Raw genomic sequence first — 22,614 nt, 5'->3', positions numbered from 1 at the left:
CCAATAATCGCAGATCCTTACTAACTTAACACCAACGTACTACTCCAAAACTTCGACCTTCATAAGAAACATTCGATCAATTCATAAGTATTTAAAGTCCAATAAAAACACATCTCATTTAAAGCACTTACCCCAAAAGTGAATAGATCGCTTGTAATGAGAAGAATAATTGGCCTGAAATTCCATAATAAAATCCACACTCCTAGCAAGATTAGACAGATCATAAGATGTTTAGATGAAAAGCATACATTTGGGCCCAAAGAGAAAGAGAAAGGGAAAGCCAAAACTTGGCAATAGAGCTAACAGAGATTCGACCAGAAAAGTAATAATGAAGCTATTGTACTTACCCTTACCAATAACTCAAATGACTTTCGACAATAGTCAATCAAGGAGATTCGGCACAAGCAAGAAGAACAGAAAGATTTGAGAGAGGGAAGAAAAATGTATTCAACCAAAGAGGTGATCAATTGAGTCAGGGAGAAGAAAGAGAGATTCATCCAAGACTAAGGCTAAAAATCGAAAGGGTTAGAGAGAGAAAAGAAAGGAGGTTATTTGGCTACAAAAGGTATCAAGGGAAAATAGTTGTCAAAGAGTAGAAGGAGAAGAACAGCAACCGAGATAGTCCCAAAATGAAAGTACCTGAAAGCACTAGCCAGAAACAACCGATACCGAAAGACTTCCTAGCACAAATCGGCTTCAGAAAACAAAGAGTGAGCAAAATAACAATTTGGAAAAATGTCGAAATGAAATGACCAATTACCAATACATAGTCGAATTTTACACCAAAATAACTCCCCAATTTCATTCAGCCTTCCACACACTAACACCTCCCCCAACATCCCTACACAACCGAAACACTAAGTGCCAAAGTTCAAAACCAGCAAGACTCTTCTCCAAATTCGAACTTGCTTGATTTTCTCCTTAATTTCCTCCCATCCATCTCTTCAAATTCGGCTAACAACAACCCTATTCAATTTTTTTCAAACTCTTGGTATTTCAGTCAAACACAACTTCCTCCCAAGGCCACCAGCAAAAATAATCTTCATTTGTACAAGTAGGGATTCAAACCTCAGACCACTAGCATACTCCACATGCCACTATCCACTAGACCAACAGGCCAATTCTGTCATGTTTTTACCAAAATAAACTTATAACCCTACTGGCCAAAGATAGGGGTTTTATCCTTAAAAAGCAAAATTTTGTGGAAGCCAAGGCTTGAACCCATGACTTCCCAGACACTTCCCAAAATACACAACCACTAAGCCAAACATACGTTTGTGTCACTTTCTTATACAACTAAATATTTATGTGCAGTCTCCTAACTGCACCCACACTCAAAACCTAATACTTCTAGTCCCAAACTTCGGGGCGTTACAGAAACCACTGTTCCAATTTCACTAAAATTGGGTTGTTACAAATTATATGTTTCCGAGATTGTCCTACTGGATGGTGTGCCTGTGTCTATTATCTTGATAGAGATCCATAATTTACTTCTCGATTTTAGAGTAAATTACATAAAGCTCTAGGTACTCGATTGCATTTCAGTACAACATTTCATCCACAGACCGATGGTCAGTCTGAGCAGTAATACAGCTACTTCAAGATATGCTCCATTGTTCGTCTAGAAAATCTTTTTTACTAAAGTTATCATTGCCATCTTCATTACCCGATTCAAACCTTGACAAATGATTAGCCACTTGGTTTTCAATCCCCTTTCGATCTCGAATTTCCAAGTCAAACTCTTAACAATATTCACCTAATTAATCTCAGCTTGGCATCTTTCTTATGCGTGAAATACTTAATAGTCGAGTAATCTGTGTAAACTTGACCTTAGTTCCCACTAGATAATGATGGAATTTTTCGAACGCGAACACCACAACTAATAGCTCTTTTTTCATGGTGGTATAAATAAGTTGTGCATTGTTAGAGTTTTGCTAGCATAATATATTGCACGTAGTATTTTGTCTCTCATATGCCCTAACACTACTCCCATGACATAATCCCTAGCATCGCACATGAGCTCGAACAGTAAAGTCCATTCTAGAGTTACTACAATTGGTGTTGCTACTAGTCTTTTCTTTAATTCCTCAAAAGAACCCAAGCAATGTTCATCAAAATCAAAGGGTCTATTTTTCTCCAACAGTTTACACAAGGGTTTAGATAACTTTGAGAAATCCTTAATGAATCTTCTATAAAATCTTGCATGACATAAAAAACTTCTAACACCCTTGACACTGGTAGGAGCTGGCAGTTTTTCTATTACTTCAATTTTTTCTCTGTCTACTACAATTCCTCATTGTGATATCCTATGCCCTAAGACAATTCCTTCACGAACCATGAAGTGCCATTTTTCCCAGTTTAATACAAGATTTGTCTTTTCACAGTGCACAGAACCAATTCAAAAATTTCAAACAATCTTCAAAATCATTGCCAAACAGAGAGAAACCAATCACGAAAACTTCAAGTAATTTCTCCACCATATCCGAGAATATGGCCATCATACAACAATGAAAAGTTGTCGAGCCATTACATAATCCAAATGGCATCCATCTAAACGCAAAAGTACCATATGGACATGTGAAAGTTGTCTTTTTTTAGTCAATAAGAGCTATGAAAATCTAATTATACCTGAATAAACGTCCAAAAAATAATAAATAGCTTTCCCTACTAACATGTCCAACATCTAATCAATAAACGACAAGGAGAAATGGTTCTTCCTAGTTACCTTCTTAAGCTTCTAATAATCCAAGTAGACTCTCCATCATTTGATCATACGAGTTGCTATGAGCTCATTATTGTCATCGCTAACCATTGTGACACCTTCTTTCATTGGGGCACATTGTACAGGGCTTACCCACAAGCTGTCTAAGATTAGGTAAATAATGATAGCGTCAAGGCACTTGATAATCTCTTTCTTGACAACTTCTTTCATTATCGAATTCAATCTTCTCTGGTGCTCAATAAACTTGCTGTGGCAATGCTCTAACAATATTTTATGCATGCAAAACACAGGAATGATCCCATTTATATCATCATATGCCTTCTTAAATTATTGTAGGATTTCCAACAACTTGACTTCATGTTCAGATACAAATTTTACAGAAATCACAACCGGCAAGGTACTATTTTCTCCCAAGTATTCATATTTTAAATGTTGTGGCAAAGGTTTCAACTCCAATGTAGGAGGTTCCTCTATAGAAGGTTTAGGAGGCTTGAATGAATGACTCAATAAATCCAAAGAATCAAACTTTTTCCCTAGTCTCTCCAATGTATGTTTGGCTTCCATGAATTCACTGAGTTCTTTGAAACATACTTCATCAATCATTTCTAATGAGCGCAAATGATCTAATTTGTTGGTTACATTGTTTAATTGTACATGAAAGTTAAGAATCCTAGGTGTTATACCAATGTGTTTCTAATTGTTTAATTGTTATAATGTCAAGGTAAGTTAAGTAAATTTTCACATGGACTTATTAAGCATTCATTATACTTACTTTGTTGCCTCCCTTTTTCTTTGTAGATTGTTAACTTGCAAATGTGTCGATTGAATCTACGAGAAGCTCACACTATCTTGATATATATTTGGTAGTATTTTGATCATTTTTAGACTTGGTTATGTAGCATGTACATAGGTGTTGTTTTGTTAATCTAAAATCTTAGATTTGGTTTGAATTGGGTTAATGCTTAATGTTGTGGAAGTTATGTCAATTGGTGTATGTGAGTTGGTAAATGATGTGTGGTGTGAATTGTAACACCCCTAACCTAAATCCAAACGCCGGATTAAGGCTAAGAGGTATTACCGAACTAAACATTTAATTATCTCATTCACAGTGTCAATAAACATAAATAGAGATCGAGCTGAAATACATACTGATATTTAAGTTATACGTCATTTTCGTATGGCCAAAATATTTACAATTTCAAAACATAGTTATCATCAGCCTAACCTATACATGCCATATCGAGTCCAAATATAACTATACCAAAAAGATCGATAGTGTGATGAACTGCTGACGATCCCTGAGTCGGTGGCCAAAATCAACAATCTATAAAACAGAGAAATAAAGAACAGAGTAAGCTTTCAAAGATTAGTAAGTTTTAAGCATCACAAACAATTAAAGACTTATCGAAAATCGAAACATTCATTCACACTTAAGTATCATTCTTTAGTACTAATAATTCACAAAAATCATTGACTGAATGTACATGAGTACATAAAGAAATTTTAACATATAATTCATATACAAATATACCATGACCGATTAAATCATTCTCATATTCACAAATATAACCATCAATCATATTTATATATATATATTCTTCTTTGATGCTAATGATTCACTTTGAAATCAATTCACCGATGAGTAAGTAATACGTACCTGAACATTTTAAATGTATAGTACTTACTCGACGATGGTTTACTGCGAACATTCAATATCTTAATCTTACTTAACTTACTGGCATTAAGCCTGTTAAGTCTTAGGACTTGAAACCAATTACCAGCACAAGCCTGCGGGAATTTAAACCCGGTATAATACCAGCTCGAAGCCTGCGGGACATATAACTTTTGGCTCAATAACATACATAAGAATATATGTCCATTTACTTTCCAAGCTTAACTTCTAATGTCTATTTGGCTTTAAGCCTTAAACATAAATTATTTGTCACTCAACTATATTCAAATAGAATCAATAGATCGCAGTACAGTTATCATACACATATCAAGACATTATCAATTACGTACTAAATGTGACTATTCAAAACTTACCTTGGATATACTTGAACGGTTGCAGAAAGGCTACTCAATTACTTTCTCTTTTCCCCTATCCAACTTCGACCCTCTTTGCTCTTGAGCTTGATTTAAGCCTATGGTAACCGAATGAAGTTTTCTCCCCTTTCCTCTCTTACATTTCGGCCAAGAAGAACAAATGTGAAGCTTTGTTTTCATCACCCATTTTCTTTTTATCAATTCATTACTAAATTAAAATTATAAAGCCATTATAATTAAATAATACATATATTCTATATAACATATCATCATGGCCGGCCACTACCTAAATAAAATGAATATTTGACATGCAAGTCTATCCTCTTTGTCACATGCATTAATAGGCCACTTAAGATTAACCTATCACATATCAGAATTTTCTCACATAAGTCCTATTTAATAATTTCACATACAATTGACCAAATTAAAACATGAAACTTTCACACGTGCATGTACACATACAGTAAGCATAGATTATAACGGTTAATTATTTTTATGACTTGGTTTTGTGGTCCCGAAACCACTTTCCGACTAGGGCCAAATTAGGGCTGTCACATGAATGGTATTCAAATGACATAATTGAGCATGAATTGGCATAGTTTAATGTTAGTTTGAATGGCTTAAAGGCATAATAGTGTAAGTTGAGTTTGAATAGGTTAAATTGATATGTTTTGGTGCCAAGTAGTGACATATTGGATTGATTGATTTGAATTGGTTAAAATGTAATGTTTAGTATGAGTTTGGATTGGTTTTGTGTAGGTACAAGTGTGCAAATATGCACCAAATGTGTAAATGGTTTGTTTGTATAGAAATAGGTACTAGATGGCCTTAGTGGTGCCAAAAACAGAGTCCACGTCGCGATATCAAGCGATGGTTGTTGTGACGAGATCTAGATTTCAGGCCATGGCATGATATGGAACCCCCGTCGTTACAACAAGACAAGTCAGTATGCCATCTCACGACGTTGACAAGAAATTTTGAAAATGTTGCAAATTGGTCATTGTTCGATTCTAGGTTAACTTTAGAGTATAAGTTCGCTCTTATAAGACTCGAGAAAGGTTGTATACTATTATTATGGTTTAAAATGTTTATGTATGCTTTTATTATGTTGTTAATTGAACGTTAAATGTTTGTAGTTACTCCAATAATGGATGTGACATCCCCTAGCTCGAACCTAGCGATCGGATCGGATGAGGGTGTTGCACACCATTTTACTAAATTTTAACTTAAAATGCAACGTTGAACTAACTAGCTTAACAACTTTCTGTCCTACTGCTAATTCAAGCCATAACATGTTCATCTTTCTAATGTAAAACCAGATATCCAAATCAAAGAATTCACAATTCAAGGTGCTACTATTTTGCTTAGTTGTATCATGAATGTCCATCCAAGTTTGAGATGTGATCAACAATCATATTTCAATTTTTTAGCAAAAGAAAGAAAGAAAGAAAGAAAACCAGAGAAAAAAGAATTAACCAGAAAATGGGGTTCAATTTTTATTTTCATAATAGTTGGGGTTAAATGTTCAGTTATTTGGGTTTAGAAAAATAAATTACTTCATAGAATGAATGAGTTCCTTCATAATAGTTGGGTTAAAAATTTAACTTAGATGCATAGAGTTCAGAGCGTTGAAAAAAATTTAGAAAGAGAGAAATGAGAAATAGAGAACAAAAAAAAATATTTTTTTTTGGTAATTCGGGTTTATCCATATGAACCAAACATAAGACTTTTTTTTTCTTCACTTATGACTGAAAAAATGATATTTTGAGTACTAATTTTTCATCCATAGAAGATAACCAAGAAAAAACTCACTTACAATTAGAAAAAAATAGCAATTTAGGTTCATATGCATAGATTTGAATACCAAGATGGAGAAGAAACCCATAATTTTTCTAATTTTTTGGTTAATTTTTGTAAGTATTTTATATATTATATAGTTTGTAACTTTTAAATTTAATTTATATATATTTTGGATATTTTATATATTTATTTCTATTTTTATAAAATTTTAAAATATATAATTAATAAAATAAAATTTATATATTTTTATTAAAATGTCATGTGACATTATTTAATTAGTTAACAATTTTTTTATTATATATTAACCGTTTGAACTAATCATAACGAAATAATATTTTAGATATCAAATTAATATAATAGAATAAATATAAGATTAAATTATGAATTCAGCCTAAAAATAAACCAATTGAATTATCTTACGGTGTTTAATGTTAATTATTAATGTATATACTTGATGTGATAATGAAAATTATGAAACGTACACAAAAACAAATTTTCATTATTATACAATTATGCATCATATAACATACTAAAAACCATAAACTGCCGTCATATTAAACTTTTCTTGGTTGACCAATCAGCTCTCTCGAATTAATGCATAAGAATCCAATTGATGGAGTAATCGACGACCAAATCCAATTATTTCAAAATTCCTTTCGATTTTAGTCAATAAATTAAGCCGCTTTCTTTTACTCCTCAAAACCTCCTCTTCCACTTGTTCTTCAAAACAAACCTACAATTTTCAGCTTCTTTATTTCTCCTGGATTAACACTGCTCTTTCCATTTTGATTTTTCTTTTCATATATTTTCATGGATGGCATTGAAGTTCCCAAGTATTTCCTCTGCCCTATATCTCTGCAAATTATGAAAGACCCGGTGACAGCCACAACCGGCATCACGTATGATCGAGAGAGCATTGAGCAATGGCTACTTACATACAAAAATACAAGCTGTCCAGTCACCCAGCAGCCTTTGCCTCCAGAATCTGATTTAACGCCTAACCATACGCTCCGCCGTTTAATCCAATCCTGGTGCACCGAGAACGCGTCGCTTGGCGTTGATCGGATTCCAACCCCTAAACCTTCCCTTGATAAATCTCATTTCTTTAAACTCATCAAACAGCTTCAACAACCTGGTTCCAATATCAAAGCCCTGCAAAAGCTGGATTTCTTGGCGGCCAAAAATGAAAGAAACCGGAAGTTCATGGTGGAAACAGGGGTGCCTAAAGCTCTGTTATCGTTCATCGTAAATTGTTTCGAGGAAATCTCTAATCAGGGCCTTGCAGAAGCCCTAAGGGTACTTGTTTTCATTCGAATTCCATTGGCAGAAGAAAAGATTTTTCTTCAAGAATATAATGATCAAATAATCAAATCCCTGATTTGGGTATTGGGATGTGAATTCAAACCCCAAGTTATGGTAAAATCCCACGCCGTTTTAGCATTGAAAACGATGATACAAGCAGCAAGCTCCGGTTTTCTTGAAAGATTAGAACCGCCCTTCTTTGAGATGATCACCGGAGTTTTGAAACAAACCACCACCGTCTCTCAGCAGGGAATGAACGCAGCTTTGCATGCGCTATTAATTGCTTGTCCTTGGGGAAGAAATCGGTTAATGATGGTTGAATCAGGTGCCGTTTCCGCGCTTATCGAGCTTGAATTGGGAATACAGGAGAAGAGAACCACCGAGCTTATTCTGGGAATACTTTTCCACCTATGTTGTTGTGCAGATGGGAAAGCTGAGTTCCTTAGCCATAAAGGCGGTCTCGCCGTTGTGACAAAGAGGATTATGAAGGTGTCCCCGACGGCTGATGACCGAGCCGTGTTCATCCTTTCGTTGATAAGCAAATTCGTAGCCACAAATCCGGGTCTTGAAGAAATGGTGGAAGTTGGAACCGTAACAAAGCTTTGCATGCTGCTACAAGTTGACAGTACTGCACCATACTTGAAATCAAAAGCAATGGGAATCCTTAGATCACACACTGATGAGTGGCGCAAGTTCCCTTGCATCGACAAAACATTTCACAAGGTATATTAATTGAATGTGTATTTATTTTTAATATATATATACACTTTTACATGTTGAAACACCTCAGTTTGATGAACTCCCAACTCGTTGTCTTAAGTTTAGTCGGAAGAGAGAATGGAACAGTAAGTTAACATCTTGCTTATCGACAAAGTAAAGAATAGTGCAAAGTAACAAGAGAAAAAAGCAATATTTATTAACCCAGACGCAGTTCACATGACTAATTTTACTTTGTTGAGTTTTGCTTAGTTAATTATTTATCTAACAATTTTTCTGTATTATCTATTGATTTAAACCTATTTTATTCTGTAGCTTGATAATGAATTTAATTATTATAATTACTCATCCAACATATTTTCACATACAAGTATGAAAATTCTCTCTAATAAAATTTATAAAGAGTGTTTAAAGCACAAAATTGCTATCGAAATTGACATTTAAAAAAATTTGTATTTTGCATATCAACAATTAATGCTACCTATTTATAGACTTATTCAAAAACTCTCTTAAATGATATTTTTGAATTTTGAATTTTTTATTTAAATTATTTTCAATAATTATCCAATAAATTTCTTTATCAGCCTGTTTTCTAACAATGTCAAATACTTCGATCAAATTAAGGATAAACTTAAAAAACATAAATTTTCTCTTCCCTTACGTAAGTCATTCGAATGAATTAAGAGTCTTCACATGAATCTAGTTTTCATTACCACGAAACACTTACCCATTTGTTGCATAAAAAAACATTTTATACAATACCAACAATCTCGCAACCTTTGACTGTCCCAATTAAATGTTTAAAATGTTGTTCTAACATGAGATGGAACATATGGGCAAAGTTCCTAACTATCTCTCTTTTTGGCAATATGATAAATCCTTGCAACAAACTATTACCTTTCGATCCAAACAAGTTAAATATCAAGGGAACAAGAACATGTCTCCTTCAGTGGTAGAACCACGTGTTAGAAAAATCTTGGTTTGAAAATGATTTTCTTACACAGTAGAAAATTAAAATTTTGAAAACAATCTGATTTGTGATATTTATTACAATAAACCTTAATTGAATTTGTACCTATGTTTTCGGCTTAACGGATGTTCATTGTTCCTAACTTTCATCCACACGATCTTCTCCACTATTCTTGTATCACGAACTGTTTTGAGTGTGGGCTTGAACCAACTCAATTGGAATGCATAACTAGAAAAAGTTTTCTCTTCTTTTGGGGTGAAAATGAAAATTCTCTTTTTTTAATAGAAATTGGTAGAATTGTTATTCCGAAAAATATATGTAATAGTCAAGAATAAATTCTATCTATTTCTTGACAGAATAACAATCTCTCAAAGTTGTGTTAATAGCTTTACTGGTGCCATCTATTTATAGGAAGAGAAGATAGAACCCTTGTTGGGTTGTAGTGGTTTATTTCAAATAGAAAAACAACATCCTACCTAGAATAGGACTAGGGAGGACGACACACCCTAGTATTCCTGCTAAGGTTGTCGCCCCTTTCATGTCCATGAGGGGTTTTGGGCCTCTCTCACATCGGGTCCAATGATCGGTGCCATCTATTTATAGAAAGAGAAAGTAGAACCCTTGTTGAATTGTAAAAGTCTATTTCAAATAGAAAAAACAACTTCCTAGTCCAACTAGGAGAGGGAGAGGAGCTCATACGGCGTGTTTCCCCTTATATGTATTACGATGGAGATTTGAGCTTCTCATTATATTAGGCCCAATTATATTACTGTCTAGACTTTTAACCCAATAATTTATAATTTAATCCAACACAATACATATTTTTCTATTTTCCAAAATAAACATTAATTTTCTAATAAAATAATTTTCTCATTCCAATTTTACCATAGTAAATTTTAATGATTTTATCCCTAGTAAAATTTCAAGAAAATATGTTTAATATTTTATAACTCAACATGTTTACTGTGATCAAATGGTCTATTTTCATTTTCAGGCTTCAAAATAGCTCAAAATCATAAATTTATTCTTCCGATCTGTAACAACCCGAATTAGGGCCTAGTCGGAACAGTGGTCTCGGGACCACAAATCCGAAGTTGAGAAATTATTTTTATTATTATTATGAGGTTATAGTATGATTATATTAGTGCATGAAAATTTTGGGGAGTTAATTTTAATGTTTGTGAGCTCGATTGCGAAAAAAGACTAAATCACATAAAAGGCAAAAGTTGCATTTTAGTACCCAAATGTGTTAAATACCTAGAACTAAAATTAGGGGCTTTTAAAGAGCAATTAGACCCCTAGAAACAAGGTGGCCGGCCATAGGAAGCAAATTTAGTCAAACGGTCAATGTTAGGTGACTTGATGACATAATCTTGTGATAAAATAATACCTATGAGCTTAGCTCTCAATTTCTTTCTTCTCCATCCCTTCTCTTCACCAAAAAATATCAGCAAATATGGAGGTTTGAAAGCTGAAAATTTGCAGCAACTTATTCCTCTTATAATGTAAGTGATCTTGACGATTTTCTTGATGATTTTTACATTTTTGGCATGCTTGTATCATGGGCTTTCAAATGAGAGGACTATTTTGAAAAACGGTGATAAGTCTAGGGATTTACCATGAGAGATTTTATGTTGTTTTCTGAAATTTTATGGAAGAAAATGGATCTTAGAAGAGTTCTAAACAATTTTTGTGAAATGTGTTAGCATGAAAACATCTAAATGGACTATTTTGCATAAGTTGCAAGAGAGGTGGTAAGTGTATGGAATAGTGAGAATTTGGGGTTGCTATAATTGTAAAAAGAGGACAGCTAGGCCTAAGATAAGAGGAAATTAGATAAAAATCGAATTTCGTACATAAGGGTAAAATGGTCAAATTGCCAAAGTCTAAGGGCAAAATAGTCATTTTACCAAAAATATGAATTTTTGCTATTATAGATCAAGATTTACCGAATCTGAACCTAGACCGGGGGAAAGCCAAGCAAATCGACTAAACCGACTAGTCGAGTACATTTTGTAAACCAAGGTAAGTTGTATGTAAATAATACAACTACATTGTTAATGTATGTATTCAAATTGTCATTGAATTGATATAGTATGAATTGCTAGATTGTGAACTGAGAATACATATTAATGATTGAGATAGTAGAAAGATCTAGTTGGGACCCTAGGAAACAAACCGGATATTCATGCCGCAACATTCAGATTACTTGTGTGCCAGTGTAAGATGTGCCTGGGACATGCATCGGCCACATTACGAGTGCCTGTGTAAAACCACGTCTGGGACATGGCATTGGTGTAGAGATGAGTGCCAGTGTAAGACATGTTTGGGACATGCATTGGCCTCAATGATGATAGCCAGTGTAAGACGTGTCTGGGACATGCATCGGCTAAGAGTTGTGCTAGCGTAAGACATGTCTGAGACTTGCATCAGCACATATATACGAGAGCTAGTATAAGACCATGTCTGGGACATGGCATCGGCCTCGATGATGCCAACCAGTGTAAGACCATGTCTGGGACATGGCATTAGGAACTTATCCCATGTTTGAGGCTTATAGAATATCAGGTAGTATTCCAAAAGGTTCAACTTTAAAGGTTACGAAAGTGATTAATAAGCACTACAGGAGAACAAACTTTTAGCAACGTTTTTTTTAGCCTTTAGCGGCGTTTTCACAAGCGTCGCAAAAAACGCCGCTATAGCAAACGCCGCAAAATTTTGCGTTGTTTATTTAAAAAAACGCCACTAAAGACCATGACCTTTAGCGGCACTTTTCTCGAAAACATCGCTAAAGACCATAACCTTTAGCGTCGCTTTTCCTAAAAACGCCTATAAAGACCATTACCTTTAGCGACGCTTTTTTTACAACGCCGCTAAAAAATATAAACTTTAAAAAATATATTTTAATTAAATAATATTTATTTTATATGATAAATATTATATTATGTTTTATTTTTAAAATTTGAACTTTAAACTATACACAATTTTTTAAAAATCATTTATATATAACTCAACAGAAATTATGTTTAAAGATTCGTTGTGTCACTAAACAAAGAAAAATGATTTATACAAATAAATAAAAGACGAGAAAATGAAGGTTCTAATGAGCAAACTATTTTATAAGCAATCAGAAAGAATAGTACAGGAAATTCTTAGTATCCTACTTGAAGAAAGCATTGGAAAATATAAACAGGATGAGAATGAGTATAAGGAAGCATCTTTAAGTTGAACCATTCTTGATGTCAGGTTCCTTGCATGTCTCAGGGAGAAAACACTTGCACACAACAAGGAAATGATGTCCCTTTCTCCATTTGACTTAATCACCCATATTCTCTCATACCCTTTCTGCCAAGAGCAATTCTTCATGATCTTCTCTTCTTCTCTCCAATTCCTGCATATAAATGCATATAAATGTCCATGAGATTATGGTATTTGATGAGAAAATTAGTTCACAGCTGTGACACTCAACTCAAAATCACAGTTCTGAAGCCTTTGCTCAATTCTACCCCAAACTATATTTTACCTCCTACTGTTGTTTAACGTTATATATATAGAAATTATTCTTTAGTTCTAATATCTAAAATTACAAGAACAAAAGGTAATATCAGGGTCTGATGAACAGTTAGATTTGACTAAAAATACCAGTAAATCCAATAAGCCCTAATTATAAATCTAAAAATTTGAAATCTAACTTTGGAACAAATTATAACACAACACTAACAACAAAAAAACACAAAATAGACAAAGAATCACGCAGCAAAACTAGAGCAAATACAAGAATTTAAAAAAGAAAAAAAAAGATGATAAATCGCAGCAAAGCTAAAAACAAGTAGCAAAGTCAAACTACGCAGGCGATAAGAAGAAAAGAACTAAAATTTTAAAATTTAAAATAGTACAAGGCCTAAAATTAACTAATTCAAAAAGTATTGGTCAAATTAAAATATAAGAACTAAATGCATAACTTTCGCAAAGTATAGGAACTAATAATAGAATTAACCCGATATCTTTCTGTTGATTTGAAGTTTCTATCTACCTTTACCAATTCTCTGAAGCACATACAAGATGGAGATTTCTAGATTTAATTTCGAGTCTTTTCGTGTTCGCGTTAAACTTTTTGGCTTACTATTCCAAAAATAGTAGTAGAAAAGTATTCTAAATCCACTATGTTACTTGGCAAGTAATGAATTTCGGATCAGTTATTATTTGATATAATCTTCGATTTGAATAAAACTCATAAAATCGATAAAAACATTTATAATTATATTAAAAAAGAAAGTAATGTGTTCAATACTTAATATTTAAATTTAAATCTATATTGTAAGTAATTAGCACTCAAACATGAATAATAATTAATCATTCATATTTAATTTGATCCAACCTTTGCGAGGCAACTCCATTTAACTAAAGTATTACAACTGCTTCTTGACATCACAATGCTAGTGGTCCAAGCTTTTACTCTGCTTGGCTTTAAGATGGGAAAGCAGCGGAGTTGGAATATCGGCATCCATTTATTTTAATGGGAGTTGAACCAATGGACAGAATTCATGCATACTTTGCATTCTCAGTTCTAATCCAAATTACTTGATTTGGAAAGACTCTGCCATTAGGGATATAAACTACTGTTGATAGCATACTCAATTAAGGCACCTATGGTTTGCCGATGCAACTAGGGACAACAAGCATAGTTTGCATTTCAATCACTCTTTAATGCTTAAATTAATAGTTTTTGTTTAAGAAAATGAATAAAGATAGAAGATCATGAATAATTAACAGAATCAAAAGGAATCCTTAGAGACCTTTTAATGTTTATCTCCTCAATGAAGATCATGAGTATTTTTTAAAGTTATGCATTTAGTTCTTATATTTTAATTTGACCAATACTTTTCGAATTAGTTAATTTTAGGCCCTTTCAAATAAAATATCAATATCCAATGCTATAAAGTACACAAGTTAAATCAAGATATCAGGACAGGCAAACTAAAAGATATAAATTACATTATGCAAGTAGATTATGAAAGAGTAAGACAAACCTTTACTTGCTTTACGTATGGAACAGGAACAATGAACTCCCCAACATCCATATCAAGTGTAAAAGAGAAGCTTAAAATACCTGAAATAGAAGAAGAAAACTGTGAAAAATCAGTGCATTAACAAGTGTATTTTTTAAGTTTATTTTAAATTTCTGTAATTTTTCAATAGAAACATCTGCAAATAAATGAGTATTTTAAAATGTTAAGTCAGCAAATTTAAAAAAAATTTAAATCTGAATTTTAAAATATTCTAAAAACTTCCATTCAAGCACTTTGTTTTTCTAAGCAATCAATAACTGTTTGATTCAACAAAATTATACACAAATAAAGACAATTAGGATTCAACAACACTCTTAGCATACGTTATATAAAAAGAATGAAGCAATCTAATGAACTAATCCAAACTAGCAATTTAAAAAATCTACACCGAAACAATTACATTGCTAGTTGTTTCTCTTACAATTTTTTTCCATCTTTGCTTTCTGCTTCCAATATTTCTTATTTTTTGCAGCAGCCTAAACATCCCTATCTTCGTCATCTTCAAAGTTGAAAGGCAATGGTACTGATTTAAATGCACGGAACTTGCCAACATTGTTCAAATGTTCATTCTCCAACCTGCTCATTTTCAATAGGAAATGGCTATCACAATGTTCAAAGGCTTCAAATTCTTATACAGAATCTTTATATTGGTCTGAAAACATAAATGGTTCTAATTGAATAAACACAAGGCTGATCTAAAGGTTAACCTGAAGAAATTCCAGATGCCACGACGAATGATCTCTAGACTGGCAACAATAGCAGCTAATGTTTCTCTGTGTAAAGACACCTTAAAATTCAACACTGTTTGCATCCATGCAAATCTCAGCAATATATTCAATGCCTGCATCCACCAATTTAATTACTCACTCAATGCTGCAAAGTCTCATTATCAATTAGAACTAGCACATGTTTTTCTTCTTACCATGGCCCCAAAATATACACCTTTGTAAGGAATAGGCAATTTATCTCTCAACCAACGGTTTTTAGAGCGGCGTTGAAAAAGCCCCCAGTCGACAACAAGGTCCCAATACATACCATAGATAGCTGATATGGTTGAACAGATCTAAGCTACAATTCTCCACCCATTTCCTGCATTCAGGCTATAAGCAGTCCTTGTGCAAACAACAATAATTGTCAAAAAGTACTTCAATCCATTATATGCTTGCATTGGATCTTTCTATTCATGTAGGCGTCTGAGGCACTGATATTACACAAGGAACTTAAGTTTTTAAGTCTCCAAGGCTGATAAGAAGCTTAATAATTTCATCTAAGTTGGAAGAAATACCTGAAGTAAACGGGACCAATATGGAACTACTGCAATAACTAAGTAGAAAGTGTTGAAAGCATCGTTCATTTTGCAAGTGTTCTGTCTATGTTTATAGTCTCCCCAACCATAATAGCAAATATAGAATTGCAGGCTTCTCAAGGCTTGCACCTACAATAAAACAGTCATCACTACATTTCCTATAACCCTTTTTCCATCTAAAGATGGTAAGTTGTAATTGTAGAAGATTCATGCTTAGATCAGACCACACTCTTTTACCTAACTAGTTAACTGATCTGCAAAGAAGAAATCTTGGAATTTGACCTGCAACAAAGAGATATGCACCCATGAATATGTATATTTGTTTGGTTCTTAAATTCCAGCCATTTCTTTGAGCTTTAGTCATTTTTCCTTCAGTAATTTATCTTGTAAAGAGGAGCACAAATACCGTGGAATAGAGTTGTGAGAAAAAAAAAGTGACTTGAATGGTATAGGATGTTGAATGGGAAGATTAATATAACAAGTGCAAGCTGCAGAGACAAAAAAAAAAGGAACATGCTGAGTTTCAAGAAAGGTTTAAAATAAGAAGATTGATCAAGGAATGTACATCAGTTTAGTTCAGTAAGTCTTACTGTGACCAATATTAGGGGAAGCAGTTTAGTTAGTGCTTTGTAATCTCCTGTTTTAGGGTCCATTTCCATATCAAGATTTGAGATGACACTGGCCGGTGCTAAAGCTGCAAGACCGAAACTCAGGAGCAAAACTTCTCGATAACCAAGCTCGGTCCCTTGTTTGAAGCCAAATATGGGATCAAAAGAAAATTTTTATTAAAGAAATCAAATCTAAAGAAAAGGAATAAACGGAAGGTACCAAATGACTAGAGAGGATGACTTGAGAACCATGACCCATCAAATACTTTCTTTCCCTTCAAATCAGCTTCCTTTAAGTCTCCAACACTCTTCTTTGTAGCCATGGTAGTAGCACTTCTTCAACAACAACCAAACGTATAAACAACGCTACACCTGAAAAAAGGATTAGAGAACCGATCTGCAAAATCAATAAGAAAATGGGGGTATTCAAAGTGAGAGTACTTACGAAGATGAGAGAGGCGGATATATCTAGACAGTGAAAAGAAACGAAGGATCGAGAGAAAAAGAGTAAAGAGAGAAAAAGAGTAACGAGAGAAAAAGAGTAGCTAAATTTTATTTGGGAGATTTAGGGCGAGCAACATAGATGAGAAGAACAGGGAGCAACGAGCGGGTAAGCAAAAGTTATTTTTTAGGAGTAGAGACCGATGGTGACGGCGACGCAGCAGAGCGGTTAGTCGAGGGCGATGCACCAGGTGGTCCGGTCGGCGTCTTCGGTGGCAAATGGTTTGGGAACTTGGGGATGAAAATTTAGGGATTAAAAGAGAAGAGATGGAATGGGGGAAATTTTGTTAAGGGGAAAAGAACATCTATCGAGAGCACTTGGAATAAATTGGATGAAACTAAGACGAGGGAGTTTTGATTAAAAAAAAAAAGACAGTTGTGGCGTTTATAAAAAAAAGGCCGTTAATTCCACTCTATTGCGGCGTTTATATGCTAGCACTACTAACTCCTTAAAATTATTGTTAAAATCAATTAAACCTATTCAAATTAAAATAAAATTTTATTAATAAATTACTGTTGCACATTACATATATAATAACAAAATTAGTTTATATAATTTTACAAAATCATATTTATTATTTTCATATAAAAATATTATTTTGATAAAATTAAAAAAGATCTTTTTATCATTAATAACATTATGTGATATAAAGTTAATCATGGAAATTATGCATATGTACTAAAATAATTAAATATTACAGAAATTTTATTAATACAAGCATTATTCTTTTAAGTATTGTCCGCATTAGTTGTTTAGATTTTTATATAAATGGCATACTGGTTATTACATCAAATTTTATTAATTTTGTTACATAAAAATTCAATGAGTGTGCCATATTCTAGTATGATTATTTTACTTTACGAATTCAAAATATCTTTCGAATCGAGTTTTAAATTAAATTAATTGTAATTTTATAATTTATATCAATTTGAGTGCAATAATTGTTTGTCTATATAAATTAAATATTAAAAATATTTTTAGTTGAATCATATAAATGGAAAGAAAAATTTATAATTATAGTTATTTTTTATTAAGTTGGTGTTATGGGTTAAACATGTATATTAATTCAGTTGTGAAATTATTAATTTACCCTCTCACATATAAATTAAGTTATAAGAATGTATTTATATATATATAAAATAAAAATTCGAAACACAATTAACTTTATGATTATAACCAAAATAACAATTAATTTTATATAAACTTTTAAATTAATTTTTATATAAACTTTTAACAAATATACGAGTTAAATAATATTTTTTCGCATAGGAGTGTTAAATCTTAAAAAGAAAAAGTAATTCTCTTAACATACTTTAACAAATTGAATACTAAACCACTCAATCTGTAAAAGCTAAAATATGAGATAAGTATTTGTACTTTTCGTAAAATTAAAATTTAGTCATTATATTTCTATTCTTAAGAATTTAATTCCTCTATGTTTCAAATTTCTGAATTTAAGTTTAATTGTTAAAATTACTTTTTTATTCTTATTAAATTCGTTAGGGATTTAGGATGTCGAATTTGGGAATGGGTGATAATACTTTAGGGATTTAGGATGAGGAAGAAGGGGGAAATAGAACTGGGGAAAAACGGGAAAAATGTTAAGTGTATCAGGTATGGGTAAAAAACAAGACAGCTAAACGACGAAGTTTTGAACAAAATAATTTAACACTAGCAGCGTTTATAACCTAGCGCCATTAAAAATGCACCTATTCCGGTGTTTAGGGTTTTAGGGGTTATAATTTAGTGTTTAGGGTTTGTTAGGGTTTAGGGGTTTACTATTTTAAGGGTTATAAATTAGTGTTTATGATTTTTTTGGGGGTTTAGGATTTTAGGAGTTATATGACTTTTAGCGGCGTTTTACCAAAAGCGCCGCTAATACTCTGGTTTTTAGCGGCGTTTTACCAAAACCGCCGTAATGCTCGGTTTTTAGCGGCGTTTTACCAAAAACGCCGCTATTGCTCTGTGTTTTACAATTTTTGCGGCGTTTTTTGATAAAACGCTGCTAAAGCCCTATTTTCCTGTAGTGAAGGAAAGTATAATAATGTTGTGAGTGGTACAAGTACCTATTTGGTATGCATGAGTAATGAGCTCAAATTAGAAAATGTGACTTGAGTAGACGGTAATGAGTAAGTCAAGTTTATGCTTACCTTTGAGCTATGAGCATGATGACTAATGGTGAAATTGTGGTTGTATATTTATTTATATGCAACTTACTAAACTTTATACTTACTCTCTTTCCTTTCCCTTTTCTTTCAATGCCACTTAATTAGCTCAAAGATCCCTTGAAGTCAGAGATATTGATCACACTGTCAGCCGTGTGTCTTTGACAATTGGCCAAGTGTGTTGGTCTAGAATAGATTTCACTCTTTACATTAATCCTTGAATGAGGGCTTTCATTTTGAGTCTATAAAAGATGCATCTTCATGGTTGAATGAATGTCTATTATGCTCGTTTTGGTATTGGTTGGTATTGATATGAAATTAGGTACACTAGGGTGGAAAAGAGGCTTGGTAGATATCCTCATATTGTCCACACGAGTAGACACACGGGCGTATGCCTAGGCCGTGTGTGACACACAGTCAGTCCCATGGCCGTGTGAGAAGGCCGTGCATCCCCTGCACCTAGAAATTTAAAGTTAGAATGCATGGTAAAGGTCACACGGGCAGAGACACGGCCGTGTGTCTCAGCCGTGTGGAGGGCACAGCCTAGTACATAGGCGTGTACCATGGTCGTGAGATGCTGACGTCAGAAATAGAATACCCTGGTTTTTGCACACGGGCTGCGCCACGGGCATGTTGTGGCCGTGTGAAAGGACACGGGCAAAGGACACGGGCGTGTCTCCAGGCCGTGTGAAGTCTGCACTTGTTTTATGAAAAATTGTAAAAATTAAATTGGCCATACGGGTATGGGACATGGGCGTGTCCCTGGCACACAGGCGTGTGCCTTATATCCACACGAGCGCGTGGAGCCTTTAAGCATGAAATTTTACAAGTTTTTCTTGAGCCCTCGGTTTGGTCCCGAACCACCGCGAATGTATGTTTTGGGCCTTGTAAGCCCAATTAAGGAGCAAGTTGCATGCGAAATGAAAAGTTTTATATTGATCAAAATTTTATGGCTTGATTTCCTAATATTGGTTGAGTTTAAGTCTGATAACACCTCAAACCCTGTCCCAGCGTTGGGTTCGGGCGAGGGGTGTTACACGATCATTTTTTAAGTAATTCATATAGAAATGCAAATGAATCATTTACGTTTCCATTTCCATTTTGAAAACCTACATTCAATTCCAAATGATTTCATTTCTCCATTTCGAAAAAACCATAATTGTTTCTGAATGATTTTAATTTATGTATTCATTCTATTCATTTCTATTCAAACACGCAATTCATTTCAGGTTCCAACGAGCTAGCGAAGGGACCAATTTGACATATGCAATTAGGGCTCAAATAATTTATTGACTCATTTAGTCATTAATTATAAACTCATTTAGTCATGAAGTCATTCCACTATAGTATCGTGATTGAGCTCTCCATAACGACATACTATTACGAAAGCAACTACTCAGTGCTCGTCCAATTATGACCTTATCATAAGCGTGTTACCCTCACGGGATATCCTTGATCTCTTTAGGATAATATTAGTTCTCCCAATACGATCCTATTTTATCTCATGGTAACCATTAAATCTTCTTTCATGAAAAGTCAATCGCTATCATATAGTGATCAAGTTATCCATCACAAAGATGGACGACCCGTGGCCACATTTACTTTTCATTAATCATATAATGTCAATGAGAGGATATCATTTACCCATGTTTCAAGCTATGAATTCCACTATTGTGAATGATGCTACGTATTACAAAAGTCGTACACCCAACACACCAGCTTTCGATTCCTTATCTATTTGAACTCAGGTTTTTACTTACATCAAAATGTACAAGTCATGCATACGTAGCCTGCCAGCCACTCAAGATTTAAGTATGTCACACTATGAACGTCACAATTGAATAAATCCATAAACAAATTTAGGATATATTTTGCTTGGGTCCAATCCGATATATTGTCAGTCTAGTCAGTCATATCTATTACTCTATCTTTTGGGAGTCGTCCACTCCAATGCCCAAGAAAAGGCATCTCTATAATTGGACTTGATAGAAAGCATCTTAGCCTTTCAATCAGTTTGCTCATTTTCGATTAGATTAAAGGCATGTTTAGGTTCATCTACTAATGTAAGTTGCCTTTTTGTATTACAATTCGACCACGGAATACTACTCAGTATTAGTTAAACATTAGACAACCAGTGAGCAACATTTGCTTCCTTTTTACTTTGTATGGAAAAACCATGTAAGGGCAATATTCAAAATATTAATGTAATTTATGAATAATTTTATTAATTGATCTGTTTGAAAAATTATAATTGTACTTAGATGAAATTACTATACTTAGGGCACCAGATCTAACATAGTTGCTGCACCAGATCCAGCGACACCTTTGCCCTATAACTTATCCCTCCAAGATTGGGTTAGTGCTGGAAATAAATACACCATGATATCTATAACCACACCTCCATTCCCCTCCTTAATCACACCTTCTTAATGTTACAGTCTTCAAAAGAAAGACATTTTCCTTCTTCACTCACAATCAGATTAGCTTTAGTTTGATTAGCAATGCATATAGGATTAAATTAGAAATTAATTTGACTTAGAATAATTAAAATTTATTTAAGATTAAATTTAGACAAATTAACATGGAGTTGGTAACTTAGATTTAATTTTAATAACTTCGTATGTTTTTTCTGCATTGAAGCAAAAGAAGTAGGTGAATCGTTGAAAGCGAATGATGTCGAGGAATGTTTCTAAGCAACGAACACTTAGAATTACACTTTATGATATCTAATTTTTCATTTCCTTATATCATGGTTAATTTAAATGCATGTCTTTGTAAAATTGTTTTTGTGAAATTTATTTAAGTTGGTTTTGAATGTGCATATAAGGCTTTATTTGTTTCAATGTAAAAGTTTTTGCGAAAAATATTTTCAACCTTTTCTGATGTTTGCTTCATGTAAAAGAAGATTGTCAATGTAAAAGATTTTCCAATTAATATAAAATTACCCCCATTTTATCGTAAAATGTCTTACCAAATTTTTTTTCTTAACACATTTTCCAAACTGATAAAGCTCTATTCACTGTAATACCCCCATACTTGACCCGGACATCAGGTCAAAGCATCAAGATGTTACATTCTCTACTACATTCTTCTCTTATCAAATATTTTCTTATAAACTTTCATAACATTTCAATTTAGTCTTTTTTTGTTATAAAAGTTCAATATTCACTAATTAATCATATTAAGTCAATTTTCTTTCTTATTACACTTTAATCACTTAATTTATCTCAATCTCTTATTTCACATATCAAATTTCTATGTATTTCACTTCTATTATTTCATCCACATATTTTCTCAAGTTTAACAATTTAGTCATTGTCATCGTAAAAATTCCATATTTTTTCACAATTTCACTTTTACAATACTATATGTATATTTCATCATCTCAAAACACATTCTTCAAATTT

General features: G+C 33.3%; 1 protein-coding gene and 1 pseudogene across 1 annotated transcript; one reads left to right on the top strand and one right to left on the bottom strand.

Annotated features, from left to right (window-relative positions):
- The first annotated feature begins 7,143 nt into the window (after positions 1-7,143).
- LOC107948429 (E3 ubiquitin-protein ligase PUB24) lies at positions 7,144-8,904 on the top strand. The gene has a single exon (XM_016882971.2). It carries the CDS (start codon positions 7,379-7,381, stop codon positions 8,600-8,602), a length of 1,224 nt encoding a protein of 407 aa, XP_016738460.1. The 5' UTR covers positions 7,144-7,378; the 3' UTR covers positions 8,603-8,904.
- A 3,745-nt stretch (positions 8,905-12,649) lies between these two features.
- On the bottom strand, positions 12,650-16,863 carry LOC107948428 (phosphate transporter PHO1 homolog 8-like; annotated as a pseudogene).
- Between the last annotated feature and the right edge of the window lie 5,751 nt (positions 16,864-22,614).

Source organism: Gossypium hirsutum, chromosome A04 (assembly GCF_007990345.1).
Source record: "Gossypium hirsutum isolate 1008001.06 chromosome A04, Gossypium_hirsutum_v2.1, whole genome shotgun sequence".
Taxonomy (NCBI): Eukaryota; Viridiplantae; Streptophyta; class Magnoliopsida; order Malvales; family Malvaceae; genus Gossypium; species Gossypium hirsutum.
The sequence above is the reverse complement of the archived record's forward strand: the minus strand, read 5'-3'. Positions and strand labels throughout refer to the sequence as shown.